The 12232-nt window shown below is 38.2% G+C and overlaps 1 protein-coding gene across 1 annotated transcript in view; it reads right to left on the reverse strand.

Moving 5' to 3' along the window:
* Positions 1-12232, reverse strand: part of LOC136869021 (protein MMS22-like) — a 148032-nt gene that overhangs the window by 32918 nt on the left and 102882 nt on the right. Inside the window, exons 9-10 of the mRNA XM_068227118.1 lie at positions 2203-2370; positions 533-995 (exon numbers count right to left, since the gene is read on the reverse strand). Of these exons, the coding sequence (XP_068083219.1) occupies positions 533-995; positions 2203-2370 (631 nt within the window). The remainder of the gene's footprint in view (positions 1-532; positions 996-2202; positions 2371-12232) is intronic.

Raw genomic sequence — 12232 nt, forward strand, 5'->3', positions numbered from 1 at the left:
CTGATTTGTTCTGAGTGATTTCTGACAAAACAGTAGTGTTACAAAAAAGTTGCAAAATTTGGACTGCAACAACGAACACATGTCCAGCTGACTAGCCTGTAATTACCCACTTTATGTTTTATCACCCTTTTCTTTGTATGCAGGGGCTACTATTGTAACTCTCCATTCATTTGGTATAGCTCCTTCATGCAAACAGAAGTCAAATAAATATTACAGATACAGCACTATATCCTAACCCATTGCCTTTAGTACTGTACATCCCCAGAAATCTTATCAATTCAGCTTCTTTTCTAGCTTTCAACTATTGTATCCTTTTTATTTAAAAATGTCTTCATTATCATTAAAAATACTTTGGTAGTATTAGACACCTCCCCTTTTTCATGTGTGAAATATAAACAAGGTTTATTTTATTTTATTTTATTTTATTTAGCTGGAAATAATTTAAGGCAAAAGTTATACACGGTGGCAAGTTGTATTCGAGTAAGTAAATTAGTTAACATATCAGGACAAGAAAAATAACTGCTAAACATACCTAAACCATGCTTGAATGATGATAACTTCATAATTGCTATAAGCTTCCGCCAATTCTGAAATAATAGACTGTCTCTTCAGAAGATTATTCATGTATCTGATTATCAATTTTGTATTCATTGGACTTGCATTCAGAACAAAGGTTTGAAAGAAATTGGTGAAGGGTTGAGTATTGACTCCAACATTGGCTCGGTTCAGAGCAAGCAAAGTGAGACTTTCTGCTAAGTCTGCCAGTTGACTATAGTATTCCTTGGTTTCAGAACTTTCAAACCGTAATTTCAGAAATGGCAGCACATTCTCACATAAAGCTTGATACATCAATGTAAGATGCGAGTGATTTGAATCATATTCTATCATTCCAACTTGTTGAGATATCTCCAGAACCTTGGTTGATGCCATAAGAAGTACATCCAACAAAAGACGAGGATCAGAAGAGTTGAACAGAATGTGTGATATCCAGCTATCTGAAAACAGAGAAATCGATAATCGTGATTAGTTTTCTCATAGTAAGACACCTATTTGATTCACAACAAAAAAGTCTGTACAAAAAATAAACCAAAAGTACAAGTTCAATGAGAAATAAATAAATAAATTGCTGTTTGTTGTTATGGTTTCAAAATCCACAGTGTGAAGTTTTGGTACAATGTACCTTTATTTCATGCAGATTCAGTTATATGATGGTTAAAATACTGCATAATGAATTGGTTCATTTAACCATAAAATATCTACGAAACAGAACCTCCTCAGTGAATTTTGGTTACAAATACAGTAAAACCTTGTGAAGACATTCCTGCAGGGGACAAGGAAAACAAACGTGTTGAGCACTACTGAATACAGTACATTCAAACTAGTCAATATGGATCAAACATTCATTTTAACCTATCATGGCTAAGTTTATCAACACTACTGAATACATGAATAAAAACTATCCAACAGGGATATGGAAACACTAGATACGATTTTTCCGACATAAGGGGATTTTACATCGTATATCTGCGGGTGCAGTGAAAACTCTATGAGAAAAGAGTATTAAAAGGTGGGAAAAACACATGAGAACAAATATGAAAACTTATTTTGCTCGGGATTATAAAATAACAATAGCGCACTGAAAAGAGTTAAAAACACCAAACAACAAATATGAAAACATTTGAATGGGGCCCATAAAAATATCATAGTATTATTTCTAAAACAAATGTTAGTAGAAGCCCATTATTTCGGACCAGAGGGTTATTAAACATTACTTTTCTGGTTATACACTTACACAATGAATTGGAGGTTATACACGGCCATGTGCGACTGCAATTAATACCCACGAGAGCATAAAATGTTAATCCAATGGAAAAAATTTAGCAATGATATTAATGAGTTATCATGTGTACACTAGACTCTTCTCTTAGTGATAACAATAATATACATTCACTGGATCTCCTACCTATATTCATCATGCTTATTGTACACGGACAAGATTTACTGAGGCAAAAAAATTAGGAATATGTTAATATTTTCTAACATCCCCACAATTCCTCTTTATATACTTAGTAGCACACTACACTCTAACATGCATGTTCTTTTGTAATCTTACTACAGATAAGCACTATTTCTACTTTTTCCTTACCTGTAGTTTTGATAAGCTAAGAAACTGAATAAGATGGATAAAAAATAAACAGATACCTATGAAAGCATACTGAGAGAGCTCAAGCGTCTCACTACTGATGATAATATCCCGAAATCCTTCAATAAATGTTCCAAGAAGAACCGTTGTTTCATGATTTTGGTGTGCCGTATTCACCATCATCACATCCTTCAACAATGGTTTGGAAGCTTCAGTAATATCCACACCTGAAAAACACACAAAATTAACATTAATAATACAAGTAATTAACACACACTTGAACTGCTAACTATCTGAAACACAACTTGAGCGTCAACATTTACCAAGATAGTTGGCTACACTGTTTGGGTCATGTAGCTGTTAGCTCCCATTTGGGAGATGATGGATTCAAACCCCAATGTCGGCAGCCCTGAAGAGGGTGTTCCGTGGTTTCCCATTTTCACACCAAATACCGGGGTTGTACCATATTAAGGCCAAGGACGCTTTCTTCCCAATTCTAGCCCTAACCAATCTCATTGCCATCATAAGACCCCACTCTGCCGGTGTGACATAAAAATATAAACAAAGAGTAGTCACATTTATCCTGCAGGAGATCTTTATGTGCTGGAAAGCAACAACATAGAGATATATTTCACATTTAAATGATATAAAACGCCAATCAATCAATCAATCAATCAATCAATCAATCAATCAATCAATCAATCAATCAATCAATCAATCACCACTGAGCTGCAAATTTGCACTGTCGTCCAGATGGCAGATTAACTATAAGTGGTTTACCTTGTCTTTCTTAAATTATTTCAAAGAAGTTGGAAATGTATCGGACATCTCACTCGGAAAATCATTCCAATCCCTAACTTCTTTTAACACGTTCGCGGCCGATGACGACACACGTGCGTCACACTCCGCGCCAAATATTAAAGCTCGTATTTCCGCCAATATATATGTAAACAAACAGACCTCTTATCTGTGCATTGTTATGGTGTTATTAAACATATGCGCCATCCGGGCATCAGATCAATCGTTAGTTACAATCTCTGTAGCCAATACAAGTCGGCATACGTTTCTGTGATGTCAAGAGAGAACAGTGAAGTTTCAGAACCTTCTCTCCGGAAGAAACCCCGTCTTAGCAGGATAAACAGGTGATTTGCAATTAATGATGTTAGTCTGGAAGCTCTCCTGAACGCCAGTGATAGTGACAGCATTGATAGTGACGACAGTGATGACAGTGTGAAAAGTGACTGACCACCTGAGTGAGAAAATCACGGATGTGTGTGTCGAGTGTCTACTCCCAATTCTCACATTACAGAAGATGAGGAAGACATAAGTAATATATCATCTCCAAATCTCCCGCCAAATAACATGGGGAATATTTCAGGGGTCATTTCTTGGAGTTCAGATTCGTCCTCAATGAAACAAATAAACTTTATTGGTCGGCCGGGAATGAAGATTCCACAGCCAATTGACACGAAAACCATTGATTATTTTTGTGTGGTTGCAGATGACAACTTGCTGAATAACATTGTAAATGAATGTAACGCATTTGCAGAAGAGTTATTTTTGCGAGGAAATGTCACCGAAATGTAGCACATTGTTTTGACTAGTTACATTGTACAGCTTATGGAGTAGGCCTATACACTGTTCACACGGCAATAATAAGATTCTATTGCACAGTATCTTTGTGTGAAATGTTCAAAAAATTATTTTTCTATTGTAAAGAAGTTCTACAATCGAACAAAACATTATTTTCCTCGTTCCACTTCACTACCAGTCATGACGCACATGCTGCGTTAAACGGCACCGAAGGCGAAAAACTCATCGGTAGTGCCGCTGACGCAGCGTGTGCGTCATGGCTCGTATGCACATAAATAATATTGAAATAATTAAAATAACAATCTAAAATGCATAAGAGCACAGAAATGAAGTCCTTTAAGCAAAAAAAAGTATTACGGTACCACGGTAATGGTTGCCGATATACGAGCGGCCGCGAACGTGTTAATACAAACAAATATTTACCTCACTTTGTCCTCTTCAATTCCATAGTTCATACTAGCTCTAGTAGCCATTGTTGACGGGACAATCACTTACCATGTGCACAGCAACATTTTTGACAACCCCTCATGTTGTTCCCGAGATTCTGAGGCACATAAGTGGGCATGCCTCTCCCTGTTAGCTACCATTTCATCCAAGCAGACAAGTCACCATGTTCAATCTGGTATAAAGCAGATATTATGGAGTGGCTACATAAGAAAGGCGTTCCATGTTCTCGTGCTGAAACTAGAGATGAGCTTCTGTGTAAAGAAGAGATCCACCAAGATGATGTATGAATTGAATTGGATAGACTGGCAAATGAAATAGGGCATCAAGTACTGTAGTGCTCCTACCAGTGCAATCCGATCATGCTGATATAGGATCTAGATAGACAGGAAGTTGCACACAACTTTCAGACTGCCAATGTCAAGCAGCTTACACACAACGCCCCAGGCAGGGCTAATTGAGAAGACTGGAGAAAATGTGCGAGACATTCTGCCGTATTACAAGAAAGTTATTACGCCAAGTAGTGTGCAAAGGAGACAACACTGGAGACCATCATCATACACTTCGACGAGAGCAGCAACAGTTAGTTTGAGTGCAACGAATCCAGGGATGAATTAAGATAATACACAGAGTGGTGGACTACTGTGACCTATCACAGTTTGGTATTTTATCTCTTTCAGTGTAGGAATGCTTTATGAAATTAAGTTTTTTTAGCATTTGTAGAGTCCAATGTTTTTGTTTCACATGTTTATTGTTCTTCAATTTTCCTGTGAATGTTGCTACATTTATTTAAATGTATAGTTTGATACTGGTAATACTGTATTTCTCTGAATCCAAGACATTTTTCCTCAGAATCTCATGTGTAAAATCATTCGTGACCTAACAATAATAAACACCACTGGCAGCTACCACGGGAACCATGCTGTTTTCCTTCATCTCCCCACCCCCCCCACCACACATAAAACTTGACCTTCAACGTCCACGTCTTTATTAGGCCTATAGGCTACATCGCTAGCCGCGGCAACTGGTTGTACAGTGCCTTTGTGTAACATCTCTGGTTCTCGGGAAATAGTGAAGAGAGAATGACATTCTCCTTGTCGGGAGACAGGCTTGCAGCGCAGGCAACCGACAATCCCCTGAATAGGAAATTCTAAGTTCCCATGAAGGGAATTAGATTCTTTTCCACCAATAGAGCATATCAAAAATCAGATCAAAAATTAGATGGATGGCTTTTCCGGCGTTTGCTCTATTAACCAGCGTTTCGTCTTAGGTCTGACACTAGACTCTTCAGAGTGGGATGTGTCAGACCCTACCCACTGACGCTGGGGTGTATGCAGGTGAACTTATCAGAAGCTTATTTATGAAGCACAGTCTGATAACTGCATACGGGAGATAAAACTCCACAATGGAACTAATGCCCGCCTAGCAATTCCAAATGGAAATTCTAAGTTCCCATGAAGGGAATTAGATTCTTTTCCACCAATAGAGCATATCAAAAATCAGATCAAAAATTAGATGGATGGCTTTTCCAGCGTTTGCTCTATTAACCAGCGTTTCGTCTTAGGTCTGACACTAGACTCTTCAGAGTGGGATGTGTCAGACCCTACCCACTGACGCTGGGGTGTATGCAGGTGAACTTATCAGAAGCTTATTTATGAAGCACAGTCTGATAACTGCATACGGGAGATAAAACTCCACAATGGAACTAATGCCCGCCTAGCAATTCCAAATGGAAATTCTAAGTTCCCATGAAGGGAATTAGATTCTTTTCCACCAATAGAGCATATCAAAAATCAGATCAAAAATTAGATGGATGGCTTTTCCGGCGTTTGCTCTATTAACCAGCGTTTCGTCTTAGGTCTGACACTAGACTCTTCAGAGTGGGATGTGTCAGACCCTACCCACTGACGCTGGGGTGTATGCAGGTGAACTTATCAGAAGCTTATTTATGAAGCACAGTCTGATAACTGCATACGGGAGATAAAACTCCACAATGGAACTAATGCCCGCCTAGCAATTCCAAATGGAAATTCTAAGTTCCCATGAAGGGAATTAGATTCTTTTCCACCAATAGAGCATATCAAAAATCAGATCAAAAATTAGATGGATGGCTTTTCCGGCGTTTGCTCTATTAACCAGCGTTTCGTCTTAGGTCTGACACTAGACTCTTCAGAGTGGGATGTGTCAGACCCTACCCACTGACGCTGGGGTGTATGCAGGTGAACTTATCAGAAGCTTATTTATGAAGCACAGTCTGATAACTGCATACGGGAGATAAAACTCCACAATGGAAGAGTCTAGTGTCAGACCTAAGACGAAACGCTGGTTAATAGAGCAAACGCCGGAAAAGCCATCCATCTAATTTTTGATCTGATTTTTGATATGCTCTATTGGTGGAAAAGAATCTAATTCCCTTCATGGGAACTTAGAATTTCCATTTGGAATTGCTAGGCGGGCATTAGTTCCATTGTGGAGTTTTATCTCCCGTATGCAGTTATCAGACTGTGCTTCATAAATAAGCTTCTGATAAGTTCACCTGCATACACCCCAGCGTCAGTGGGTAGGGTCTGACACATCCCACTCTGAAGAGTCTAGTGTCAGACCTAAGACGAAACGCTGGTTAATAGAGCAAACGCCGGAAAAGCCATCCACCTAATTTTGATCTGATTTCTGATATGCTCTATTGGTGGAAAAGAATCTAATTCCCTTCATGGGAACTTAGAATTTCCATTTGGAATTGCTAGGCGGGCATTAGTTCCATTGTGGAGTTTTATCTCCCGTATGCAGTTATCAGACTGTGCTTCATAAATAAGCTTCTGATAAGTTCACCTGCATACACCCCAGCATCAGTGGATAGGGTCTGACACATCCCACTCTAAAGAGTCTAGTGTCAGACCTAAGACGAAACGCTGGTTAATAGAGCAAACGCCGGAAAAGCCATCCATCTAATTTTTGATCTGATTTTTGATATGCTCTATTGGTGGAAAAGAATCTAATTCCCTTCATGGGAACTTAGAATTTCCATTTGGAATTGCTAGGCGGGCATTAGTTCCATTGTGGAGTTTTATCTCCCGTATGCAGTTATCAGACTGTGCTTCATAAATAAGCTTCTGATAAGTTCACCTGCATACACCCCAGCGTCAGTGGGTAGGGTCTGACACATCCCACTCTGAAGAGTCTAGTGTCAGACCTAAGACGAAACGCTGGTTAATAGAGCAAACGCCGGAAAAGCCATCCATCTAATTTTTGATCTGAATCCCCTGAATAGATTTTTAAAAATGTCCCTGTATTAGCCTCTATAAAAAGGTTCTCAAATTGGCAGAATGACATCAAAACATGCGTGCCTTTGAATTCTTTGAAAGGCCATGGCTACTCAGCGGCAGAGTTATAACGTGTCTACGGTACCTGACAGTTTTATAGACAGCAGGAATATTTTCCTGATGGATCGTCGTACTGCAGAAACATGGAACAGGTATTGCGGGCAAATTTTCAACGGGTTCTCTTCCATATTATGATGCCAATTTTAATTTTATGGTTTAATGGTTATGAAACTCGCAGAAATAAACGATAATTGTGCAGCCGCAAGAAAATACAGCATAATTAAAGCCAATGTTCAGCTTTAGCGTGGAGACAAAGGCAGTCTAAAAATACATACTGTACAAGAAAGGCATTCATATGATTTCATAAAGCACATTTTAAGCATGATTTAAGTTTTTTGAAGGACAATGCGGGGTCATCTTGCATTCGGGGTCGACTTGGATTTGGAGAAATATGATATTTAGGGTAAAGTGTTGTCAATAGAACATTTTATGGTGTTTTGCTCCATTAGTAAGAAAACAAGACAGTCTGCCCAAGAGTACCACGCGATACCTGCACGAGAATACTCCTACTATTCGAACGTAAAACAAAGCTGACAGGTTGCACTAATGATGCTGTTTGTTAGGCCTATATCACAAGTTAATTTCAATATTTTCTCTCAAACTTTCTTGCTGAAAGTTTTTATGTGATCGAATAGCACTATTATTACTATCTCCGTAACTGATGGACTGTGCTACTGGTGCTACTGTTTATTTTAAATATGTGCAGTAACTGGTGCTACTGTTTATTTTAAATATGTGCTGTAACTGGTGCTATTGTTTATTTTAAATATGTGCAGTAACTGGTGCTATTGTTTATTTTAAATATGTACAGTAACTGATGGACCATGCTACTGGGGCAATTGTTTGTTTTAAATATGTGCAGTAACTGATAGAAACATGGTGAAGTCACGACAGGCCCAGCAAGCCGGCGATGGACTTAAAGATGCTTTTAAAAAAAAAGGAACATTAAGCTGGATGGATATATCAGAAGACTAGCCAACGGACTATGATTTGGAACACTGAACATTACAACATTAACAAACATAGTGGAGGATATTGTGGGTGTGATGGAGGAAAGGAAAACAGACATACTAGGTTTATCAGTGAGAAGGTGGAGAAGAGAAAGTAATAAAGAACTGAGGAATGATTTCTGGCTGTACTGGAGTGGAAAGGAAGGGATAGTGGAGAGAGAGTAGTAGTGAGAAAGGGACTGAAAGTGGAAGTTGAAGGGATAAGTGACCCAATTAAGAAAATAAAAATATTTATAAAAGGAAAGAGCTTGGAAGTTCTTCAAGTGTATGCCCCTCAGGTAGCCTGCACTCTGCAAGAGAAGGAAAATTTTGAGGATCAATTGCAGAAACAGCTAACTGGCCAGCACATTATAGTCATGGGAGATTTAAATGCCCACGTAGGTATGGACAGGAGGGGCTACGAGAATGTGCAGGGACCAGAAGGTTGGGGAAAGAGGAATGATGAAGGAAAGAAATTGCTGGAGTTTTGCAAGAGGAATGGGTTGATGGTAGGAAACTCATGGTTTAAGAAGGAGAGTCATAAAATAATATGGTATAGCAGGGATTGGTCACTGAAATCAGTTGTGGACTATATGCTCTGCGACTGTGAGATGAAAAGCATCACAGATGTGAAGGTAATACCATCAGCGGCCTTAGAAAGTGACCACCGGCTGTTGGTAATAAAGCTCTGAATACTGATAGAAAAAAATATGGAAGTCCAGGAGAGGAAAATAAAAGTATGGAAACTGAAAGAGAAGGAAACCAAAGAATAGTATCAAAAACTAATAAGGAAGAAATTACCAACAGACGAACCAAGGACAGGAGAGGAGAAATGGGAAAGAATTAAAAGTACTTTGGTAAAAGCTGCTGAAACAACATGTGGAAGGGCCTGTGGAAGGAAGAAATGGAAGGAGACACCAGGGTGGAATGACAGAGTGAAAGAAGCAGTAAGGAAGAAAAACAAGACCTTTCGGGCATGGTTCCAATAAAGAACACCAGAGACAAGAGAAGATTATAAAAAACAGATGGATGGAAGCTAAAAATGTGGTTACAGAGGAGAGGAGGAAGTGGATGGAGAAGTGGACACAGATGATGGAGGAAGATAGCAAAAGCAATTGGAAAATATTGTATGGAATTCAACAATAAAAACTTCATATCTGGTCCGTATTGAAAGGAGATAACATACAATAAAGGGAAATTTGATTGATCCACCTTTTTTCAATACATAATATGTCGTTAATATAATCACAACATTTTTTATTCAGTAGCGGTTTCGGTGTCTATAGACACCATCATCAGCTGAAACAGGTTGCGTGAACAAAGATATAAAAGTATGTAGTACATATAATAGACCCTTAGTAATAACTGACATTAATAGGATGAAGGAAAAATACAATGCTTAAAAGAATATAAACAAGTTATGTGCTTGTTGGTCAAAGTATAAAATGAAGGGGAAGATGTTAACAAATGTTTAAAGACTTGATCACTTTGGAATGGTTAATAGGTCTCAAGCGTAGCACTGCTAAACACTAGGTGAAAATAAAACATGGACATCTAAAAACTGACATAGGGTTCAGTCCTTCCACAGAGTATTGATAATAAAGTAACATAAGTATTATTCGCACACTTTTTAGTGATAGATTTTTGTACTGGGTTGAGGAGTAAGGAGGGAGCACTGCCGGTTCCGGTAATACTGCCAACTGAATGGAAATGAAATCTGAATTGAATCGATAATATGATCGATCGATATGAATTTTCTAAACCTTTATTATCTTACGTCAACAGCTGTATCACACACACAATATATAATATTATATAACATTTCTCGATGCGAAACTTGTTCCTAGCATGAATTCTATAGTTTGGCTTTGCTGTGTAAACAACAACAGTACTAGTACGTAAAGTGTATGCCAGATGTCGCACAGCGATCATAAGCGATTCTTAGTTTGTGTTTCAAAGGTTGCCAATACGAATCTCGAAGGTAACTGAGGTCGACCAATTCAGCACTACGGTGTCCATCTATCACTAAAAAATGCGTGTACAATAGGTTTGATGGTGGCTTGTAATATCAACTCATAAAAAGAAGCCGTCATTTATGAGGTACTCAAAGAAGTGGATCATATTGCAGGCAAAGAGAAAGTGATAATATGGCCAGAAAGTTCTCGATCCAATTCGGAACCTGAAGTATGAGAAGAAAGTTAAGAGTTAAAATGAGATATTGGAAATAGGGCAAAACACTATAAAGTTAAGCAGGAGACTCACCTCAAACGGCCTGATGTGTGCATGGAGAGTGGCAAGGAGCAAGTGCTAGAGTTTGCTAGAAGCACAGAAACTCGTTAAGGAAGGGAAAGGGGTGGGTCAGGAAGGGGGAGGGGAGGGGTGATGGAGGGGGCGGAGTCAGGTGGGCGTGGTGGGGAAGGATAACATGATAACGTGCGATGTATAATCTGAAAAACAAGCTATTTTTAGGGAGTTTAACACTATTGAGAACTGAAATAAGAGAATCAAATAAAATTCTGGGTTTTTCGGAAATGTTGTTCAAGTTGAGATTAGGATTGAAGTATTGGTCTATATGTATGTAACAGGCTTCCGTGATATCTAATAAGGGGCTTTTGCTCAACGTGTCTAATATTGTTAAATCTTGGTCTAATCCATTAAATTTGTGTTTATAATCTTGTATGTGCTGACCAACTGCGGAAAACCTATTGCATTTAATTGCACTGAGATGTTCGGCATATCTAATTTTGAAGCTCCAGCCAGTTTGTCGTATATATGAACTGTTACAGTCGCTGCACTGTAACCTGTAAACTCCTGACTCAGTAAAAGGGTCCGATTTATTGACCAGGTTGGAATTGTGGAGAATATCCATATTTCTGTTGTTTCTTGAATAGGTTGGTAACGCTGGTAGATATTTTGATTGAATGTAAAAGTTGAGAATAACTTAGGCCTGGGATTATCTTTTATTTAGATTTAGAGCGATGTCTGAATTTGTTGATAATACGTTCAATGAAACTTTTATTATAACCATTAAATGTGGCTATCGCACGTATAGAGTATATTAAGTTCTTCATTTAGGTCTGCTTTCGACATTGGAATTTTGAACAAGTTAACAAATGAAAAAGTTTTCACCTGATCGATACTTTCCTTTTTTTTTTTTATTTAGCCTTCGGCTAAAATTTTTGTCATTAAAACTTACAGTACATGTTTTGATTGCTTAGCAATCATCATCAGCTGTTTTACATAATGCTTAGGTGAAAAATAGCATAAAACAATTCCATAATTAAGATTAAAAAATTTAAAAAATTAAAAATTATGTTAGTAAGGGACAGTTAGGTGGTGGGGGAGGGGTGGGGAAGTACGTGAAGGGTGGGGGAGGAAGGCAGTTGTTAGTTAATAATTAAAAAAACTTATACAAATTAAAAAACTATTTTAAATTAAAAAGTCTTTGGTTTCATTCTATGTCTCTTGCACTAGTTATTTATTAAATTCGACGGTTTTTAGCATGGTGCTCTTGCAAACGTGTTTAGGTTGTATACTGTTCCTTCTTTTGCTAGACCTTTCTTGTTTGTATCTCGTTACTGTCCAGTGGAGAAGATTATGTTCATTGTTGGTCGAATTATTCAGGTTTCGTTAAGTTGGATAGTTTGGAATATGACCCCTATCCAATTGTTCGGTTATACAAA

This window comes from Anabrus simplex, chromosome 1 (genome assembly GCF_040414725.1).
Source record: "Anabrus simplex isolate iqAnaSimp1 chromosome 1, ASM4041472v1, whole genome shotgun sequence".
Classification (NCBI taxonomy): domain Eukaryota; kingdom Metazoa; phylum Arthropoda; class Insecta; order Orthoptera; family Tettigoniidae; genus Anabrus; species Anabrus simplex.